General features: G+C 36.5%; 1 protein-coding gene across 1 annotated transcript; it reads right to left on the bottom strand.

Annotated features, from left to right (window-relative positions):
* Positions 1-800: 800 nt before the first annotated feature.
* LOC131031349 (ATPase family gene 2 protein-like) lies at positions 801-22,931 on the bottom strand. Its single transcript, XM_057962446.2, has 5 exons — positions 22,776-22,931; positions 22,082-22,250; positions 15,269-15,465; positions 2,054-2,186; positions 801-1,099 (listed from the first exon to the last, which is right to left on the bottom strand). Exons 1-5 carry the CDS (start codon positions 22,929-22,931, stop codon positions 801-803), a joined length of 954 nt encoding a protein of 317 aa, XP_057818429.2.
* Between the last annotated feature and the right edge of the window lie 937 nt (positions 22,932-23,868).

The raw sequence follows: 23,868 nt of genomic DNA, 5'->3' as shown, positions 1-23,868 counted from the left end.
GTTCAGTTTGATTATATTTTTTTTCTTTTTATGATAAAAATATAGCAAGAACCAATATCATCTATAAAAAAGTGTACTGAAGAAACCATAGCCCCTAGAATCCACTTCTAAGGATATGAACAAACCTCAATAATAAAATTTTTGTAATACTAAAACTACATTAGGAGAATATCGAAAGCCCTACCAAAGTCAAAGCAAGTATAAAATAACAGAGAAATCATTTAGGAATCATGTGAAAATTGAACAGGGGTAGTTTAAACCACCCTATCCTTTTGTGTCTTGAGATGAAGAAGGCATAGCATATCCAGAGTTCGAACTGGAAAGGGAGGCCACCGCATGTGCAGGGGAGATTGTTAAGTTTAAATGAGCATAGAAGACATAATAATCAACAATGAAACAAATAAACTATAACATAAATAAAAACACAACAACACATAACATGAACGTTAATGTGGTTCACCATTACTGGCTACATTCACTAGAAAGTAGAGAAATACTATATATTAAGTGTTAAATAAATACATCACCTATGCCCAACTATTTATACAGGCATTCAACTATCAATCAAGAGTCAGGTGAATGTGAATGAGCATGTGACTATTGGGATTCACATTCCTAACAATATCCTTCATGAAGGCCAACCAACACAACCATAGACAACGACATCCCTTCTTCCATTCAAAAACTCACATTAAATCCAGACCCATCAAAGATTTTAATTTTGTGGGATTTTGGTTGCAAAACACTTTGAATTAATCTTCTCCAAATTAAATCGCACTTAATAAAACTTAACCACTGAATCATGATAGTGCCATTAACACTTGTAGCTGAAATATCCACACCATTAACACTATTCCTTGTAAATCTAAATCAAAAAATATAATGGATGGGACATTCTTTTCAGCCTCCTCAAAATCCTTCTGGAGGTTTCTTTCGCTTTCTCCAGCCAACATTATTTCATACTCATAGATACCAGTTTCATTTGCTACAACCCTATCAATTAAGATTTTCCCAGAACCAGGTGGCCCATATAGCGTAATATACTTTGGAGGCTTCACAGCAGTTGATTTGAAGAGTTGTGGGTGCCTGAGAGGCAATCCTACTGATTCAAGGATCCAAGCCATTTATTTTCATACAACATCAACATCATCATAACCTATTTCATTTAATGTATCTTCAACGAACTCTTGTTGCGTAAGGTATTCACACTTTCTCTTAAATGTGTGACGAACCTCAACAAAGGAGTCACCACAAGGAATTCCTAGCTGAGCATAATGATCTACTCTCACACACTCTATTCCTTTGAGAGATTTCTGATTCACATGATAGAATAATACCATTGCCTTTCTCTTCTTTTGTGTGGGTGATGACCCCACCTCTACCATCTCTTTACTTTAATCTAAATCTAATTTTGATTCTAACTTACCCATCTTTTTTTTACATCTTCCACCAATCGACTATGGAAAAAGGAATTCATTTGTCGAATGTGTCATTGGCCATACAAAGGAAGGTGATTCCATCCACCTTGAGAATGTAGAAGATGTTGCGATCTTGCGAAAAATAGAGGCCAATTTTTCCCTATGAAGGAGGAAGAAACAACTTCTGCATTCTTTGCCTCATTGCCATGCTAACATTTCCTCCCACCATAGTAAAATGCATTACTATAACAGTTCCACATGACCTCCATTTTGCTAAAGGAGTTTGTCACCAAAATCCTCATGATGCCTCAAATTCCTTGCATCCCAAGAAGAAACACCGACAGGATCTTTTCTAGAGCTATCATCTTGTATGGCCTCCTTGTCTCCAAGTTCGGAAACAAATTGGACTTCTTGACCCTCTTTATGATCCTTCCTATCTCTATGTTTTCTGCCATCATCAACATCATGGGAGTGCATCTTCATCTTCACCAAGGCCATACCATCTACAGAGCTCTTTGAAGACACAATTATTCTAAGGCTCCCTTGCCTTACTACATCACTCCAATTTGCATCCTCCTCCTCACCCTAGGAGGTAAAATCAATAGTAGATTCAACTTGGGTCACTGATGGCATACCCTTTGCATCCCTCAATCTTCTGAGTTCCTCCTCTTCAACAACAACTTCTTTTCCACCATCTCTTTGTCCAGAAATTCTAGAGTCTATACAGAGACCATCATCAATTCCAACCAAGGCATCATGGTGTTCAACCTTCACGACAAGAATGCCAAGAATTTCTCGGCCATTAATAGCCTAGCCAGTATGTGCCAAAGCTAGCTCAAGAGAGGAGTACATAAGAATCCCAACATCCTTCTCTATAGATGAATTCTCCTCTTCAATTGAATTTTCCTCTTTAGTTTATTTTCCTTCTTTCGTCCAACCATCCCACCAATGTACATGATGCTTGAAGCACAAAGTTACATGGAACGTAAAATTACCAATACAACTTCTGAATTTTATATTCTCTTTCTTCCTCCATCTCTGCTCAAGCCAATCTAAACTCTAATACCAATTGTTAATTTTAAATGAGCATAGAAGACATAATAATCAACAACAAAACAAAGAAACTATAACATAAATGAAAACACAACAACGCATAACACAAAGTTTAGCATGGTTCACCATTACTAGCTACATCCACCAGAAAGAAGGGAAATACTATATATTAACCATTATTAAATACATAGCCCATGCCTAGCTATTTAAACAAGCATTCAACTATCAATCAAGAGTCAGGTGAATGTGAATGGTCATGTGACCGTTGCGCTTCACATTTCTAACAGATATATTATATTCTTCCTACTCCCTTGAGCTTGAAACCACTTCATTATTTGCATTCAGATCTTTCATGTATTTGTAATCAAGCACCCAATCCTCTATTTCATTAACCAAATAATCAATAATGTTCAAGCTAATATTATCCTCTTTCAGAAATTCCATCAATCTCTTAAGAAGTTGGACATTCCATTGAATTGAGGGAATTTTGAATTCTCAGAATGATTTATTTCAAATAGTTAGAATTGGAAAACGGGGAATAGGGATTCCAACTATTTGATTATATTTTTTACTTATTATTGTAAAATTATTGAAATTAATTAAGGTGAATATTCCTTTTTGTTAATTTTGCAGCTTGTCAAATATCTTTTATCTTCTTAAAAAGTGGACATATTCAGTAATGAAGGAATTAGTGCGATTGACATAGTTGTTGCTACTGCAACAAAATTTGAAAAAGAATCCAATTTTACCAAGATCAAAGAGGTTTTAGAATACCATAGACTTAGTGCAATTGACATAGCTACTGGCGTAGCAAAATTTGAAAAGGAATCTAATTTTACCAAGATCAAAAAGGTTCTAGAAGGAAACAGAGCATATGGAATTTTCATAGAGAATTCTAGACCTTCTAATTCAATGGATTTCAAACAAGAGAGCAATGTAGATAAAAAAAACTGGATCTGTACACCCTGGTGACATCACTCATTGCCACCATCACATTTGCAGCCATTTTTATTGTACAAGGTGGAATTGATGACAAAGATAGTGGAAATGATTGTAAGACTAGAGGAATTGCCCCTAGACCTAGTGGAGACACAAATGGAGTTGCCTTAATCGCACTGGAAACTCTTTTTCAAGTGCTCTTCTTCTCTGATAGTCTTGCCATGTTTCCCTCTCTCATAGTTGTTATTGCCTGGTTATTCTGAGAACGATTACAAACAAAGAGTTTTGCAGACCATTCCTTATTGGCCAAGTTATCAGTTTTGAGCTTGGGGATTTCCATAGTCTGTATTGGACTTACATTGTTGAGTGCAACAATCCTGGTCATAGTACCCTGTGATGATAGAAAAGTTGACAATCGAAGTGAATATGATTCATTGTTATGGGGTCAGATATTGATAGCTTTTTCTACACTAGCACGTTCGCTCATTTTGCTGTCAATTTTGTGGGTTATTGAGTATAATTTCAATGCTACAGTAAAAATCTGAGCTTGGCTTATGATGTAACTCAAAGAAACCCTCATATATATATAATTCCACCTCTTTCTATTGTATTGGGAATTTTTTTGGTTATGGATATACTAATATTAGGTGCGATTTCCATATCTACTGTAAGTTTTTTTTGTTTTTGAAAATTGTGGTTTTATAATCGTTTATAGGATTATTTTATTCTCATATCTTTCAATTTACATTTTCTTAAATTATGTTTACTAACATTAATGTACATTAAATAATAATCTTGTATTAATCTTATGCAGGCTCCCCATCAATAGGCCTATTGTTTGAAGATTTCAAATGGTAATCCCATGCAATGGGTCTTTGGTGGCCTCTCTATATCTTATTTATGGATGCCGCAACTATGGTGTGGTGTTATCTTTGTGTTATATAAATATTTTTGTTTACATTGTGCCAATTTTTATATTGTTGTAGCAAACTCCTTTTATGGTGGATTACACTATGATACAAGTTTTTTGTAATTGCTGTAGCAGATGTGTTGTTGTTTCTATGCTTCTCTCTAATGAAAAATCTTCTTTCAATAAAAAATAAATAAATTATATCTATATTTTATTTAAAAAATAAAATTATTAAAAATAATTATTTTTTAATGATTTAATTAATCTTTAATGTTGTACTATTGAAAGAATATAAATATAAACATAAGATATTTTAAATATATTTATTTAGAAGATTTTGGGAGATATCAATTTAAGATGTTTATCTATATTATATGAAAAAGAAATAATATGTACTTCACATTTAATATATCTTAGGATCTTTTAAATAGGTATATTATAATTATGAATACTAGTTTATTTTTCAATAACAATACAATAAATTATAAAAACTATTGATCCACATTCAATGCTAATAAAAGAAAAAGAACAAAGATGTACACATTCATCTTAAAAAAATAAACAAATTTTCTTTTTAAGACTAATGGATAAACTCAAGGAGAAAGGAGATCAAAGCAATGACAATCAAGCCCTACAAGACAAGACAGATGAATGTGAGAAGCTTGCTAGAGAGAATGTAGTCCTAAAGAATGAGATGCAATCCATTGTGATGAAGTTGACAAAGGAGATTGAAGATAGGAAGAAGAATAAGGAAAATCTAACTTAGGCATTAAAGGATATAATTAATGACTGTTGCAGATTGAACTATGAGAATGTTCAGTTGAGAGTTGAATTGGTGCAATCCAAGAATGATGGGCAAGAGCTTGAAAGGTGGGTCATCATCCTAAGAGATGAACATTCTACTGCTACTGATTACAAATAAAATTCAAAGCTAGCTTAGCCAGGCTATATGAGATAATAGAAAGTCATAGAAGTGGAAAAGACATTTTAGAACTTGGATATGAGAAAGGAGAATCCTCTGATTCTAGACAAAACAATCAATAGAATAACAAGAGACCTCCGATAAGACAACCTAATGCTTATAAATTCAATGATAAATGTGTTGTTTGCAATAAATTGGGTCATATGGAAGTCAATGTTTCAAATGCAATGACTTTGGTCATAAGTCAAATATGTGCAGAGCAGTGATGAATAATTTCCAAAATAAGAGATGTTCTTCTTATGGAATGTTTGGACACATTTTTAACCAATGCAGGATGAGACTAAATCAGATGAACTTCAAGCTTATGCAAGGAAATGTTGTTTTCTATACATGCAACAAATCCGGACACATTGCAAAATATTGTACAAGCAAGAATGTGAGCAAGAATACTCCGATAGACAAGAATATATCAGATCAAAAGGGTAAAGAAAAGGTTGAAGAAGGAAAAGAGTAGCATAAGAAGATGTGGGTTAATAATTTAGATTCAAATACATCGAATGGCTCCACACCTAATCCCAGTATTGGAACTTCATCCGTTAACTAAGGCATTTTGGCCTTACGGGGAATGTTTTCATGTAGATCCTTAAAACACCCTTTTGGAGATCTATAACTGAAAAATAAAGGTTATATATGATGGATATCAGTTGTACAGTTGATATTCGGAAGATTACATGCATATCTAAGTATCCGATGATGAATTATTGAAGTAACAGGGTATCCAAAAAGTCTTTAGGGTTGTGCATTTATTATAACTTAAAGTTAGATTTTTGGAAGATAAAACGACATCTATCATTCATTCTTCACATTGTGGATGCAGAGAAAGAGTAGGAGAGAAAGGCGAATGAGATTAAGTAGCCAAAATAGAGTTTAAAGTGATACGACAGTGCTTCCTAACATCTGATTGAATTTGAAAAGGTATTTATCCGTGTCCAAGCTATTTGTTTATAACCCTATTTTTGAAATGACATCTGAAACTGCTATAGCAACGCCATTGGTAGTAGAGATCACTAAAAGAGAAAGGTCAGTGTTTAAGAAACACTCATTAAAATCGGTTGAAGATGATCTGGAAAGAGCATTTTCTTTGGTATCGTATGGCGTGTTGCATAATGAGGATATTAAGGCATAAATTCATTGCAATATCGAAGAGCTTGGGAATGCAGAAATGCTAGCATTGTACACCAAGCATATGATGGATGGGTAGACCTCATAAAATAAAAAAGCAAGCTGTAGTCACATAAATCTGTCCATTTTAATTAAATGAATATTTTCTATTTATTTGATTAAAAATCCACTAGCCATCAATTAATTAAATTAATATTAATTAAGTTATCCTCAAAACATTCTCCTATTAATTAAATAAATTATTCAATTTATTTTAATTAATTCATTAAACCAAATTCATAATCAATTAAAATGAATAAATCATATTTATTCAATTTAATCCCCTTTCCTTTTTTAAATAAATTAAATAAAACATTTATTTAAATCATAAATCCCCCCAACTTGCATTTTCCTATAAATGCAACTTGCACCTATTTATTGAATTTTATTTTAATAAAAAATCCTATTTTTCCTCACCCACCAAACCCACTTGCAATTCTAACCCCCTTCTGGATTCTTCTAAACCCTTCCTAATTAACCTAATCCATTCCCTAAATATTGTCACATTCCTAAGAAAATTGGAGTTACTTCTCAAAGACTCCAAAGTCTTTGAAAAGCAATTAATGCTTTGTGTGTTCAACAAATTAACCTCTAAAGTCTTCCAAACCACTTATGGCTCTTACATGACCATTAATGGTTAATTCCACTTGCACCCATGGTTAAGGACTTTGACCCCTAACTTAACCGTCATGTAACCCATGTGTCTCGTCAAGCATTTAATGCTTTGACCATGGTTATCCCTTTAACCCTTGCACAAGAGTTTACCCCTTGGATAAAAGCTTTATCCAATGGATAACTCTAAACTAACCTTAATCTTACCTCCCAGGTTAACCCTTAAGTCATGTCAAGCATATAATGATTCTTCCCTCTTCTCTCAACCTCTATCACATTGACACTTTTCATCCCGAGATTGGGTTGAAAGCCCTCACATGGATTGAATATCATTCAATCCTGACCCTTGTTGAGATTACTCAATCTCAACCATCCATTGCTCCATTTTTCCTATAAATAGAGCTCATTTCTTCATAATCTAGATCCTGAAAACTTGTATGCATTTAACCTATAGGCATTTTAGCAAGCATTTAGCATAAATCATTAATATCTTGTTATTTTGGCTTAAAATATATCATTTAAGCATCATAGCTATTGGCATTATCAACAGACAATAAGAGATTGTTGGCATTTCAATAAGGATATTGAGAAGGTTGTTGATGATTATGGATATAACTGATTAAGGATGTTTACTGTCTTAATATTATTATTTTGTCATTGATGTCAAGAAATTGATTTTCTAATTCAGTATGATGTTGCCATATCTTGAGAAGATTGATTTGAAGAGAATTAAGATGTCGGTTAAAGACATAGAAAGAATATGATGAATAGGGGAGGAATAAGTTATTCAATGGGCAACTATTACCGAGTTAGACAATGATGAGATCATGATGTTTAGATTGTTTTGATATCCTACATATGTAGTTGATTGTAAGGATAATGGTATACTATGTTACCGAGCAAAGGAACCTAGTCGGTAAACCCTAAGGTTATCGCTATCGGTTAATGAAGGCAGAATTTCTACCGAGTAAAGTTTAGTATTTACTGAGTTGCAACCGAGCAGTAACAGACAACATTAAATGAATGAAAGAATTATTTAATGAAGGAAGCTAATGAGATGGAGTTGATTAAATGATTGATACAATGTGTATGAAGTTTGGTAAGAATCTATGGCAATGGAAGATCAGCAGGAAGATCTACAGCTCAGATTAAACCGCAATACCCTAGCACAAGTTCCAAGAAATGTATGCAAGTTCCAAGGCAAGGTAAAACGTTTTTAGATTGAATGATACATTGAATCTAGTCAAGTTTGAAGATCTGATGGCTATGATTGATCATGGGAAATGTGATCAAGGAGATTCAACTGTTAGAATTATTTATAAATAAGGAATTATTGATAAACAATGTATGCGGGCAAGTGTAAGCACAGGGATGCTACATAGTGATTACTGAGCACAAAAGCTTGAAGATCTATTTTGAATAACAGAGTAGGAAGCCCAACAAGCTGTACAAGGGACAAGATAAGTCTTATGATGAGATTTTATTGAGAAAATAAGAATCTACTTTAGCATTTTTACATGTGAAGTTGTAGATATATTTTTATTACTGTTAAATTGTGAAGTAACAGAAAATCTCTTAACCGAGTGGACTTAATAGTCTTATTTGTAAATCCTCTAGCAAGGTGACATTCTGATTGAGTGTTTGAAATCCTTTGACAAGGTCACTTCTAACAAGGTGAAGATCCTAACAGATCTGAGGTAAATCCCTTAACCAGGTCACATCTAGCAATGTGTTTGTAATCTTTAACAGGATTTTCTTTTAACCGAGCATACTCTAGAAGAGTATATTTCTTAGTGGGTCCAAAATCCCACAGTGGTTTTTCCCTATTTGGGTTTCCACGTTAAATCTGGTGTTATATGTTTTGTGATCTTATTTGTTTATGAATTTGCATGTTTTACTATTTTTTTGAAAAGGTTACTGAGGTTGAATCTGTCGTTTTTATGGAAGATTAAGTTTGTATGATTCACCCCCCCCTCTCATCTTATTACCTTGGCATCTGTACTAAACATTTAGTATCAAAACTAACACATAGCATCTAATATTAGTCTTTATTCACATTTGCTTAGCATTTTAAGAGTAAGCATCTACAATCTTGAACCTCCATAAGCATCCATAGTGCAAAAAGCTACTGAGAGCTAAGCTAGTTTGGAACTTGGAGAGGAGAGGAACAAAGGAGAAGGAGCCAAGAGCATGGTAGAAGGCATTTGGAGATGCCTTCTTTCATTTACTTTCATAGTTAAATGTTTTACTTTATTTTTGGTGTCTCTTTTGATATGCCTGCTTAGATTAATCTTTTGTTGATTAACACTAGTGTTTTTCTTGTGTATTTGTGTGTTATTTGACAATAGGTTCCTAATCTAACCTTGTCCATTTTGGAGAGCATCATTTGGTGAACCCGACGTGAATCGAACATGCAACCTTCTGATTACAACTAACTTTTTTTTATCACATAGGTCGCGCTCTAGCGCTTTTGATCGCGTTGTAGCGCTATTGCAATTTGATATTCTAGTGCTATTGTATTTACAATAGTGCTATTGTCTCAAATTTAGCGCTATTTCATATCTTTTAGCTCTTTTGAGGCTTAAGTAGCACATTTGTACATGTTTTAGTGTTTTTGCTTTTGTTGTTAAAATTTTGATTTTAGCGCTTTTGTCTTTCTTTTGGCACGTTTGTGTTAAATAGCGCTTTTGTTTGCACACAAAGTAGCACTATTGTAACAGAACGTTGTAAAAAAGACCATGTAACCAAAAAAGTAAATTTTCTTAGGCTTGTAGAAGCCCACCATAGGTGTGGATTTTCCTAACCATTCGTTTCTTGTGCAGGTTTTACACTAACTTCCTTTTTGTTTAAAAGTTCAAATTTTTCATTTGGTGATCTAAAATTGAACAATACAAAATTTCCTTTCTAGTAAGTTAGGGTCAACTTTATTTTCGTGCTCTAAAACTAAACAATACAAACTCTCATTTCTTGCAAGTTAGGATGAACTTTGTTTTGGTGCTCTAAAACTGAACAACACAAATTTGCTTTCGTTGCAAGTTAGGCTTCACTTTTCTTTTGGTGCTTAAAATCAACAAGACAAATTTCATTTTATTGCATCAAAACTTAAAAACTCACAATCAACACTTTAAGTTTTTGGTGCAAATAAAAAGAACAATCAATTTGTCTTATTTTGCAAGCAATTTTACTTCATGCAAGCATGCTTTTCATTAAGTTGACCAAAATTCGAATTCCTAGATTACAACACATTTTGCCATTGAAGGATAAAAAGAACACCATGACTATTGGAGCAACATCTCCAAATAGTTAGATCATCATTACAATGCCAAGTTAAAAAGAATAAGTGTCTTTTGTGTTTGACACACTTGTGCAAAAGAGTTTGTCGAGTGGTCCTACTTCTAACACACACTATCCTCCCCCTTGGCTTTCGTGGTCTTAGGTGCAAGAGAATAGTGTTAGTAACACTCAAGTTTTATCTCTTTAAGAGAGGCCTACCAAGGGACTGTCACTCTTGGGAATGACTTCACATGGTAAATCCTTTGAGCCGCTATAGAAATCAGGTGAGAGCGAAAGTTTTAGCCTTGGGTATAGTTGTTCCTACAGTGTAACTTGTCGAAAGGACAAATGGGCCCCACCACAAGTTACAAGGCTCTTAAGTGAGTCACTACAGATTGAACTTATGTCCAAAAACATCAAACATTACTAAACACCTTTAAGTAGTAGCCCACCCGTTCTATTGATTGAGGATATTTGTGAAAGGTTCAGTGCAAGAGCATAGAAGGTTTTGCTCCCAAGATACTCACCATACATATTTCCTTGAGTAGAAACATAGTGTTTTGAAAGGTTACTTGTGACCTGATAAAAGTGATGACTCCCCCACATAGGGATCATCTATTTGTTATGCTCGTGCAAGACTTGGTATATCACATCCTTACCTGCCACGGCGAGATTCATAAGGTATGTAGTACCAAAGTTGAAGAAATATCAAGATGTGGGTTGAAATAATCACAACTGGCCATTTGACCTTAGGGATAAAGTGTGTTTGAAGTGTTTCCGTTTTGAGTCAAGACCAATGCAAATTGAGCCGACTTCAAGCTTTGGAAAACACCTAAAATAAATTTGAAGGAAAGGATCATAAAATTTCAAAAGAATGGGTTAATCTAGACCCACACTTATTTGTACCTTTTGAGGCAACATTCTTGTGTTTGTGTGCTTGCTTTGTTTCCTTGTTAGAGAAAAATTAAAACATTAATTTCAAAACAAGTATCTAGTCAACACAAAAATAGTTTCAAAAATACCAAACAAAGATCAACAACAAAGTACAAAAACAAGGTTTCAAATTATATGACCATTCTTCATATCTTGAGAAAGAAGAATCTTGATCAACACATAAACTTAAAGAAAAGACCATTGAGCTCAAAGGCTCTTATGAAAAGGAGAAAATTCTTCTATCTTAATAGACAAATCTTTGTCTATCATAGAACCTTCTTGCATCGCATGCACCTGTATCTTCAAGGAAAATCAAATAAATTTGATAAAAAAGAATTAAACCGTAGAGTTTTTAATTAGTATAGAGCTTTGAGTTATCACAATAACAAGGGAGGCAAAATCAATCCTGCCTTCTTTCAAGATATTTGTATCACATATAACTTAGCTAGGGTAGAACCACCAATTCCTGAAAGAGAAGAGGAAGAATTTGTTCCTTTTGTAACATAGAGTTTCTATTGAAGTTAGCATTTCATTCATTGTCACACTCACACATCATCAACCTATTCCAACTCTCAAAACATAAAGAGGTTTTGTCCTAAGTTCTATTTTTGATGTTGCTTGAATCAAACACAAACACATCAATTTTTAGAGTGTCTCTACATCTAGGATAAACTCATCCTAAGAGACATTTCTACACAGGTTAAAACTAGTCTATGAGTCAATCCTATCATTAACTAGGTAGTTAGGTCTGTAACATATCTAAGATCTCTCTAAACCTTATCACAACATACTTTGTAAATCAAACACAATAAGAAAATTCATAAAAGGACTTTGGTAACATCTACCTTTAAGTTCTAGAGAACCATATGTAAAACACTTCACTAAACATCAATCTTTCATTTCATCAACAACTCATTGGAATTTTCACTAAACTTCAAGAAAAACTTTGCAAACAAAATGGGTCAAACAAGATCAACGTCTAGACAACGAGAAATCAAAGAGGAAGAGGAGAAAAATATCAATGAATTCTAAGAAGCACTTGGAGGAAACATCAATGATGAAAATCCAAGTACTCCTACTCCTACAACACTAGAAAGGGCACAACACAACCCTCTCTTTAATAGACTTTTTGACAAAATACTCAAAAGCAATGTTGATGCTCACTTTTTAAGACTTGCTCAAGAAGGAGCCAAACTACCCTCTGACTTTGATGTGGCACAACTAAGACAATCATCAAAGCGCCAAAGTCATAATGAGGATGAAAGAGGTCAAGAACACGTCAGATATGACCTTCATCAAGGTAATCCACCACCTCCTCCTCCTCCAAATGAAATCGATATGTTGTGGCAACAAGTTGAAAATCTTGCCCAACAACTTCATAGTGGTGTGAAAACTAATCAATTTTCACTCAATGACATTTGTCCCTATCCCTTCGATAGGAATCTTCATATGCCACCTTTTCCATGAGGGTTTGAAACACCCAAGTTCGAAAAGTATAGAGGAAAAGGAGATCCTCGAGATCATGTTCGAGAGTTCCATTCAGCTTGCCTTGAAGTGGCATACGAGGACACATACCTAATGTAACTTTTTCCCCAAAGCTTGGGAGGAACAACCACATCATGGTTTTTTCGATTACTAGGTGGCATTAGAACATTTGAAGAAGTCATCCAAAAATTCCTGGCACATTACTCACACAATATTGAACATGATACCACAATGGCTGATCTATGTAACACTAAACAAAAACTAGGTGAGCTATTTTCAGTCTTTCTACAATGATGGCGTCAAATGTCTAGCAGACATTCTCTTTAGTTACCTGAACAAGAACTAGTGGAAATATTTATTTCCAACTTAAATGACGAAATGGAATTTCACCTAGATGTAAAAGACACAGACTCCTTCAATGACATGATCAAAAAAGGCATCAAATGTTAGCAAGCTCTTATCAAAAAAAGGCTTATCAAGATATATAATGAGCCAAAAGATGGTCCTCGCCCATGCTTCAATAGTGACAAGCCTAACTTCTGGAGCAAAAATAAGAACATCATCAATAACGGGGTTGTGGATGCAAGAACTATCAAAAGTGCACAACCTATGGTTCGATTTGCAGGACAAAACCCCCCACCCAAGAATAACACTATTGCTCCTCCAAATCAAGGCCGCAATTCATCTCAAGAGGAACCCAAACAATGCCAACAAAATTTTAAACCAAAATGAACATACACTCACTTAGGGGAACCTATCGAAATAGTGTTACGTCAGTTGGTTTCTCAAAATCTGGTAACCTTACCCAAAACATCAAATTCTGAACCTCAAGTCAAACTTGCAAGGTGGAGGGATACTGAACATCGTGATTTCCATCAAGGGAAAGGCCATAAGACAAGCAATTGTCACAGATTGAAAGATCTTATTCAGGATCTTATTGATTGAGATGAAATTGAAATTGAAGGACATGACCCAAAGACAACAAACAATGATCATCTCATGTTTAAAAATCCACTTCCATCACAAGATCAAAGGGGTCCTTCCACTTTAGGGCGAAATACAGATAACATTGATTATACATGTGCCGCATATAATTACACTGTGAATGGCCTATATGATGCCAGTAAACAAATTACAACTATTAACATAAAATCTCATCTCCACTTGCAATGTTTTTATAGGTCACGGAAAGATCACTATAAAAGTAGCTCCATAAGGCACCCCATCTATCCCAAAGTAGTATAACCTTGTGGAAAAGTTAGATAAAACGCCTGCACTGATATCTATCTTAGAGCTATTGTGCCTATCTCCATCCCATAAAACAATCTTAGATCAAGCTCTCCAAGAGGCGTCAGTACCTACAAACCTAAATACAAATTAGTTCCAAGCCATGGTTGGAAATCTAAGGTCAGCACCTTTTCTCACTTTCTTTGAAAGTGACAATACATCCTTCCAACAACCTCATAACATCTCACTCCACATTGAAGGATTTATCAATCAACATAGGATCAAGTGAGTCTTGATCGACAATGGAGCAGGCCTAAATATCTGTGCACTACAATTGGTCACAACTTTGGGATATGCAATTGAATCAGTGGATCCTCATAAGAAGATAACAATCAAAGCCTATGATGATGGAGAGTAGTCATCTAAAGGAGTTGTGCTACCAATCCGAGTAGGCCTGGTGGTGAAACACATCATCTATCAAGTTCTGGACCTTCCTCTGTCATACAATTTATTGTTAGGAAGACCTTGGATACATGCCATGCAAGTCGTTCCATCCACCTACCATCAGTGTCTCAAGTTCCCGCATAATGGTGTAGAAATCAGAATCCTGGGTGATGCAAATCCCTTTGCATATTATCATAATATCAGTCATCAACCAGAGATTACCATTCCCAACAATAGAGAAACCATCTTATCCACATCATACATAAGTCCAGCCTCTCTTTCTAGTTCAAACACCACTATACCCAAGCAAGAGAAGCTCAAGATGAAAATAGCAGAGGAAGGTCCTAGGGAATACAATTTAAGCCAACTCTTTTGTGTGGGGCAAATGCCTACTTCTCCTAGAACTCATGGTAAACCTTAACAGTTACTTGAAACACTATTGGTCAAGCCAGCATGTACTTTCACACCGTTCATCCTTGGAAAAAGTCAAGAGGAAGAGACTAGAGATGAGGACTTAGCAGATTGGATCTATAAAGATCCTATCACCACAGAGATCCCACAAGCTAAACTTACCACAAATCAATATGGCAAAGGCCTTCTCATTATGAAAAGAATGGGTTATGATGGTCAGAGTGTTTTAGGACCTTGCAAGCAAGGACAACATGAACCGCTGCAGCCTGAACTAAAACCTAAAGACAACACTGGTGTAGGCTTTCAAAAGGAGATATTTCCTAAACTCAAATTTAAAGGAAAACCCAACAAACCACTATATTAGCCTATTAAGAGGTCACCTTTGATTATAAAAGCAGCATCAAACATCATAGCAACTACTCCACTGAGGCTCAACAACCCAACAAAACCACCCATGATACCAATCATCTCAGCAGTCAAACCAACAATCCCATCAACACCAGCAACCGTATCAGAACCCACAACAGTATCTATGACATTAGCAGTTCTAGTAGAAGCAACAGGGTCAACATTGCCAATACTCCCTGCAACAGATTCACTAATCCTAGAGATTCTTCCTACCACACCAATCATTTCAAAGGTACATAAGCCAGTTACACCTATAGTATTTAACTCAAATGATATCCCGGTATGGTACAGTAACTGGTTATTGGAAAGTGACTCAGAGACTGACTCACATGAGTGGGAATTTGATTCAGTGCATCTTAATACCTCAGATGAGAAAGACACATCAACACCTCCACCTCATAAAGACATCCCTATTTATGGAGAAGCATAGATAAAGACCTCTTGGGTTCCTGAAATGGAAACATCTTCCACAGACCCTACGTCACATCCTACGCCTGATTCTGACAGCGAGAGTACCATCAACAACCTTCACCACAATGTCTTAACCCTCACTACCACATCAAATGAACTTAATCTTATCAATGAAGTAATGCCCATTATCCATCCTGAACTCATCAAATGGAACCAATCTAATCCCCCATGCCTTGACCACTTCCAAAATGATGAGGCAATCATTGACTTTTTGTAATTACAGGATAACATACCAAGCGGGGATCACAAAGCTGGCTTCGCCATTAAACTTAATAGCATGAAATACTTTGGGGTGGATGCCAAACCTTTCAGCTACAAAAATGTAACAATAAAACATGGATCTTAAAGTGAAAACCACACTATGGCACTGTTTGATCCCACAAAAGTAAAAAGAAAGAGTGTATCCAAGGGTGAAAACCTCTCTGAGGTGCCCGTGGATGAAAGGTTTGACATCCTCCCTTCTAGTACACAGTAGGAACGATCAACAATCCTTACCGAGGAAACAATAGAATACAACATGGGGACTCCTAAAACACCTCACCACATACATCTAGCATCTCTTCTAACTCCAGAGGAACGGCATAAGTTTATTGAATTCTTCCAGAAGCACCAGATTAACTTTGCATGGTCCTATGCAGACATGCCTGGGATTGATCTTGATTTAGTCATGCATCACCTCACCATAGCAGAAGGAGGCAAGCCTATAGAGCATAAAATTTGCAAGATGCACCCATAGATTGCTGTACTAGTCAAAGCAGAAGGAGCCAAGCCTGTTAGAAAACCAAATGGGGGCATCCGTATCTATACAGACTTCAGAGATCTAAACAAGGCATGTCTTAAGGATGACTGCCCCTACCCAATATTGACATAATAGTGGACCTAACAGCAAGACATGCCATGCTTTCACTCATGGATGGCTTTTCTAGATACAATCAAATAAAGATCGTACTAGAAGATCAACATAAGATAGCCTGCACATGTCCATGGGGAATATATTGCTGGAATGTAATGCCTTTTGGTCTAAAGAATGCAAGAGCGACCTATCAAAGAGCAATGGCCACCATCTTCCATGACATGATGCATACTATAATGGAAGATTATGTTGATGACTTGCTGGCAAAATCACTCACAAGAGAAGGTCATCTGGACATATTAGAGAAAATCTTTGATCAACTAGAACAATATGATGTTTGACTTAACCCAAAGAAATGTGTCTTTGGAGTAACCTCACGGAAGCTTCTAGGATACACTGTCTCAAACAAAGGCATGGAGGTCGATCCTGCCAAAGTCGAAGCAATCATGGATATGCCACCTTCGAAGAACATTAGTCAGCTAAGGACATTACAAGGGCGACTACAATGCATCCGAAGATTCATTGCACAACTTGTCAACTAGTGTCACCCCTTTACACACCTGTTATACAAAAAAATCCACTTTCAATGGGATGCTAGATGCCAGCAAGCATTCCAGATGCTTAAAGACTATCTCATGAATACACCATTGATGATTCCACTAGATTCGAGTAGAACTCTATTACTTTATATCTCAGCAACAAATATAGCATTGGGTGTACTACTAGCGCAACACAATGCGGAAGGAAAAGAGTGTGTTGTTTATTACATCTCTCAAACACTAGTTGGCTATGAACTCAATTACACACCTATTGAGCGAGCTTGCCTAGCAATAATCTTAGTAGCCACTAAACTAAGGCACTATCTATTAACACATAAAGTACAACTAATTGCAAAGATTGATCCACTGAAGTACTTACTTAGCAAAGCAGCATTAACAAGGCGCTTGGCCAAATGAGTGATGATTCTAAGTGAATTTGACATTGATTATGTGGATCGTAAGGCTATCAATGGTCAAGTTATTGCAGATCAATTGGTTGATGCACCCCTCATAGGTGATCATCCTCTCATTTCCAATTTTCCAGATGAAGAGATATTCATGATCACCACAAAACAACCATGGAAATTATACTTTGATGGTTCATACACTAGGAATGGCTCAGGGGTAGGCATTCTATTTATCACACCTCAAGGTGACAGCATCCCGAAGTCCTATAGGTTTACATTTCCATGCACTAACAATATAGCTGAATATGAAGCTTTGATCATAGGACTTATGCTATTTATACAATGGAAGTTACAAGAACTACAAGTATATGGAGTTTCCCAACTGGTCATTCATCAAGCAACAAATGAATATCAAAGAAAGGACGACAAACTCATGCCATGCAAATAAATGGTAGACACATTAAAGGCATCATTCAATACTATAACCTTTGAGTAGATAGCTAGGGATCAGAATCGAGCTGTTGATGCTATGGCTACCATTGCATCTCTCCTAGATCTTCCACAAAATTCAACACGCTACGAGTTCTTGGTTGAATAGCTTTGGATTCCCGCTTATGAGATCCTTGAATCTGAAATGATATATCATCTTATCAGTTCTGAATCCCCATGGTATGGTGAGTTATGCACCTACCTCCATGATCATACACTTCCTCCTAACCAATCGAATAACCAACGTAAAACCTTCATTCACCAAATCGCTCGATAAACCATCATCGCGGAAACCCTATACCGTCATAGTCTTGATGGTACTCTCCTTCGATATTTAGTTTAGGATGGGATAACAAAGGCCTTGGAAGAGGTACATGAAGGAATTTGCGGAACTCATGCGCACTGGATACTATTGGCCATCCATAGAAAAAGACTCCTCCTATTTTGTTAGAAAATGAAAGAAATGCCAAGTTCATGGAGACCTGATACATGCACCTGCACAAGAATTACAACCAATCACAACACCATGGCCTTTTTGCCAATGGGGACTTGACATTGTGGGTAAAATTCATCCATCTTCATCCAACGGCCATAAGTTCATTTTTACCGCCATCGAATACTTCACAAAGAGGATTGAAGTTGTTTCACTTACCCAAGTCATCAGCAAGCATATCGCCTCATTCATCCTTAATTACATTATCTACCGATATGGTGTAACCATATCCATCATCATAGATAACAGTCTTCCTTTCAAAATCTAGGATGTCCGTGAGGTCTGTGAGAAGTTTCACATCCAACACTGCTTTTCCACTCTTTATTACCCACAAGGCAATGGTCAGGTCGAGCCATCGAACAAAAACATATTAAGGATCCTTAAGAAAATAGTCAATGATGCCGTGATTGGCACATTCAATTAAATCTAGCACTATGGGCATATCGGACTAGCATTCGAACCCCTAGAGGCGCAACTCCCTACTCATTGGTCTATGGAGTAGAAGCTATCTTACCTATTGAGGTTGAGATACCCTCACTATGGGTTTCCTTGGATAATCCCATTGATGAAGAAGCATACCGAGTATCATGTCTTCAAGACTTAGAGCTACTTGATGAGAAGAAACAAGATGCATACAATCACCTCAAGGCCTATTAGCAGCGCATGAGTAGAAGCTATAATCATCAAGTTAGACCTTGTACATTTCAGGTAGGTGATCTTGTTCTCAAAGAGAATCCTTGCAACCAACCCAACCGAGAACATCAAGGAAAGTTTGAATCAAACTGGATGGGCCCATATGTTATCATGGCTATATTTGGGTCTAGGGTATATCAATTGGCTACTTCAGAAGGAGAACCGCTAGAAGATCCGATCAACAACATGCATCTCAAATTGTTCTATACATAAGCTGTTCAGAGCATCAGGCTCCCATATATACCCAAAAAACACCAAAAACATTCAGATAAATGTCCTAAATAAAATACAAAAATATCAGTAAAGAAAAATCATGCATCCAAACGGTGAACAACCACTCCAGTGGCAACTTGGGTAAGTACGATGGTGAAAATCTGGCAAACAGGTGCCACTCGTAAAGGATACGGCTCCATTGTCTTTCAGAGTTGTTGTGATCATATTCATTGCATCCACACATTCATCAATCCAAACCATGGTTTGTTATTGGTCTGCAACCCAGTATAGTACTTCATCCATCTTACATCCTGCTTTTTCATAGTCATGTCTAAACTGGGGGCAATGCCCTTAATCCAGTTGATGGAAATGGATTCTACATTATCTGGTGATTCATTAAGTTCAACATTCAAAATTGTCTCACAAAATACCAAAAGCATTGAAAACAATCATCAAAATACCAAAAACATTCAAAACAATCATCAAAATACCAAAAACATTCAAAACAATCATCAAAATACCAAAAGCATTGGAAAACTATCTCACAAAATCCAAAAACATCATAAAACATCAAAATCAATCAAAACCATGGCAACACATTATACATACATTTTTCATAGCAGATACCAGGCAAACATTATGAAAAACTCAAAACGATGACAACTTATCAAAACAACCAAACAATCACCGTCAACACACCAACTGTCTTCAACAAGGATGCATCCTTCCTTACTAAAACAAAGACAATATGACATTTTCATTGACAAGAAAATTCTGTTTAAGCTAGCAAATACTTGGTTGATTTGTGGGTTATTTATTCATATTAGATTTCTACAGCATTGTTTGTGTATCTTCTATGAATTATTTCAATGAAGTTCTGGGGCATGTACTAATGGTGTCTACATGGGAAGTTCACTGAGTTATGTGATCTTATGCCAAAATACAGTCATGGATCACTATGACTTGCTGACTACAGCGTATACCTCGACCATATGAGCATGAACCATTATCAAGGATCCATATTCTTTATTCTTTATATATGTTGTTTGCTTGCAGATACAATGCTCCATCTTTTGTTCCTACTTCCTCATCTAGAATTGACAATGATTTATCTCTTGCTCAGGTATGAACTTGTCTCAGGATATGATCGACAAAAGATCAAGGAGGACATTCCAAGTCGTGCATGAAAGGAGATAATCCTTGTCTGTTCTGCAAGCAATACTCAGGTCAACTTGATCTAATATATCAAGTTGCTTGTATTAACTTTCTATATCAAAATCCATGTAAGAAAGACTCAGGTCATCTTGAATCATTATGTCAAGTTGCTTGTATTTTCTTACAACATGTTAAATCTCAATGATGAAAATAAAGCACTATGGATCGTCATTTCATCTCATCTATTTGTATTGCATTCCATTGCCTAAACGCTCATCCATTCACTCACTCATTATTCATAGGCATAATTTTGAAGGCCAGTGTGAATAAAGTTAATGTTAGTAGTTATGAGAAATTTGAGTTGGTCATTGGATACAATCATGACAAAGTACTCTGATACATCATCAATGCATCATGCAAGAGTCTAAAGCAACCTTGCATTCATCTATCATGATCACATCATCATTTTATTGCATTTAATTGCATTATCATATTAGTATCATTTAATATCATTTAGTTGTATTTAAAATACATATTGATCATTATCATTTATTACATCTCATTATCTCAATTCATCATTGCATAAATCATGACATTTAGGTTCATTCATATGATAAAAGTGTCTTCATTTACGTTAGCCATTACTATACATTCATTTAAAGTGTCAGTTACCAATTATCATTTATCATCATTTAAAGCATATGTCTACCATACATTTGCTTAATCTTCCATTGATTGCATACATTCATTCATCCATTTAGTATATTCACTCATTATATTTAAAATTCATCACAAACATTCATATTCATTGCATTATCATTTCACATCATCATATCTTTCACCATTTAGTAGCATAATAAAACCATTTGTCTCAAACATTGGTTCATACATTACACCTATGCATTCATTTAGAAATCATCATTTAAACATTTGTACTTTACATTTGTTTATCCACGTATACATTCATTTTTCAATCATCTAGATGCATATCCATAAATAAATCATTTATTCAAAGCATTATATTATTATCTCATCCTTACATGAATACTATCTATACCATCATAAATAATCATCATTATGAATACATAACCATCATGGCATTCCATACATCAGGCATTCTATCCAAAAACATCAATGCACACACATATCAAGCTGCATCCACATATTAGCATCCATTACGTCACACAATATGCATATAGACATCATGTAATAATAAATCATCATAAAAACATGCATATTAGAATCATCTCATATAAACACATACATATAGCAAGCACAAGTATCCATCTAAGCATAAACTCATAAGATCATCATCCTGCATAAAATCCATCTATACAACATGCATATCATCACAAATAAGGGATCTCCTCATATATCACATCATATTGCCAAAAATATACATATATCAGAGTACAATAAAGTCCAAATATTGGCTACTAAGAGACATCTAAGATCACGACCTACTCCCTTATTGTACTCTTGGTAGCCGATATTTGGACTTGATTATCCTACCTGATGCTGCAAGATCACGACCTGCTCCTCCACTCCCCCTTGCACCACCTGATCTATCTCTCCAAGGAGGACCTATCACACCCCCACTACTCTGCATCCTTTGAGACTGCTCTAATCTCGCTTGCCGCATATGTGAATAGCTCATCGCTCGCTGACTAGCTGGCACCACCTACTCATATAACCCCCGCCAATAGTCTATCTCAGCCTGTGCTCACCGCATCTCCCTCATCATCTCCCCAGTAGGACCTTGTGCTCCTAATCTAACCCAAACTCTCTCCTACAGCTCACCTAATCTCTCCACTGCATCATCCCTCTCCTATAGCACTACAGTCAACTCTGACTCTCATGCAAACAACTGCACATCTCTAGTGGCTACCTCTGCCTCCATAGCCTCAAGCTGAGTCTGCAAAACTAGTATCATATGGTCTCATAGATCTACACCTGTAACTCCCTCCCCCATCTCCATCAGTGCCCCTCTAGTGGCTCCCTCCCTTGTATCCATAGGTGCATGTCCCTCACCTGCATCCCTGACACCTGGTCTCATGCCTCCCTGTATCAAAGGTCCCTGAGATAACCGCGGCGGCAACCCACCTCTCCCTCTCCATTGTAATCTACCACCACTCCCTCCTCCTCCTCCTCCATCCCCACCTCCTCCATCTCCCCCATCACCATCCCCTCTCCCTCATCCACCTACCACTCCACGATCTCCTCCCCTCCTCCATCTCTGTCTCTTATCCTCCTCAAACTCTGGAATCGACTCTACCAGATCTGATATCCAAGGTATAGGATGTGCTACAATATACTGTGTATACTCCTCTAACACCCCAACATCGACCACCCTCGACCTCATCTATAATGGTCTCGCCTGTAATGTCCAGAACTCTACTAGCACCTGATCATATGGTAATACTGGTCTCCATAAATACCTGTAGCATCCTAAAATTGCGACACTTGCAATTTCGACTGCATTTGGGTCTTCGTGATGGTGATGCAACACGGAACCTGAATGGAGACCCCGAAACCTGTTTATGACACCAAAAACTACATTTTTCAAGCACCCTGGCCTGATCCTCCTTGCACCCTGTTGTCCCTGGAGGTGGGACCATGGCACCTAGCGCCCTGGTCCTTCAGGACTAGGGCACCCAGCGCCCTAGTCCCCCAGGACCATGGCGCCAAGCGCCCTGGTCCCTGGCCCTATTTTGGGCCCGGTCTCCTATGGGGCTTCGGGTCTTTATGTTTGCAATTTGGAAAATAGTACTTCCTGGTCGGCCCAAGGTCAGAAAAATCAGTCTTTTTAACCCTAATTGACGAGTATATAAACTACATTTCCTCTCCCATTTAGAGGAGGAAGGATAGATATGTACAATACGTGGAAACGATATTCAAGCATTCAAGCATTCCTTCAAGCAATTGATAATTCTAAGTCTCCATTCAAGGCTAAGTGTTGCATTCAAGACAAGGATTCAACCATTGAAGAGGAGATCACATGTCACATACAACATACAACATACAACAACATCTACACCTTTGCATGTAAGAATATAAACATTCTTACAACAAGGTTGCAGGTACATGGCTGTAATTGAAGATCTAGAATCCTTGTGCAGAGACGAATAGATCCCCCTTCGTTTCGCAGATTTTTTGGAGGACCGTGTGCACGCCGGGCGCCATCGTCCTGTCAACTTTTGCTCAAATTTGCAGAACAGCACCGTCTCAACATTTTACTGCTAATTCCAGGTCCGCAGCTGCATATCATATTCCTATCTCTGTTTATAAGTGAATCTTTC

Source organism: Cryptomeria japonica, chromosome 5, assembly GCF_030272615.1.
Source record: "Cryptomeria japonica chromosome 5, Sugi_1.0, whole genome shotgun sequence".
Taxonomy (NCBI): domain Eukaryota; kingdom Viridiplantae; phylum Streptophyta; class Pinopsida; order Cupressales; family Cupressaceae; genus Cryptomeria; species Cryptomeria japonica.
Note: the sequence above shows the minus strand (reverse complement) of the source record. Positions and strands in the feature narration are given on the sequence as shown.

Coding starts and splice junctions, on each gene's coding strand:
- LOC131031349 (XM_057962446.2), bottom strand. CDS start 22,931: ATGAGGTCGAGGGTGGTCGATGTTGGGGTGTTAGAGGAGTATACACAG. Junction 22,251..22,775: donor GGGGAGGAGATCGTGGAGTG/GTAGGTGGATGA, acceptor TTATATGAGTAG/GTGGTGCCAGCTAGTCAGCG. Junction 15,466..22,081: donor TCGTGATCTTGCAGCATCAG/GTAGGATAATCA, acceptor TTGGTGTGGTAG/GAAGAATCTCTAGGATTAGT.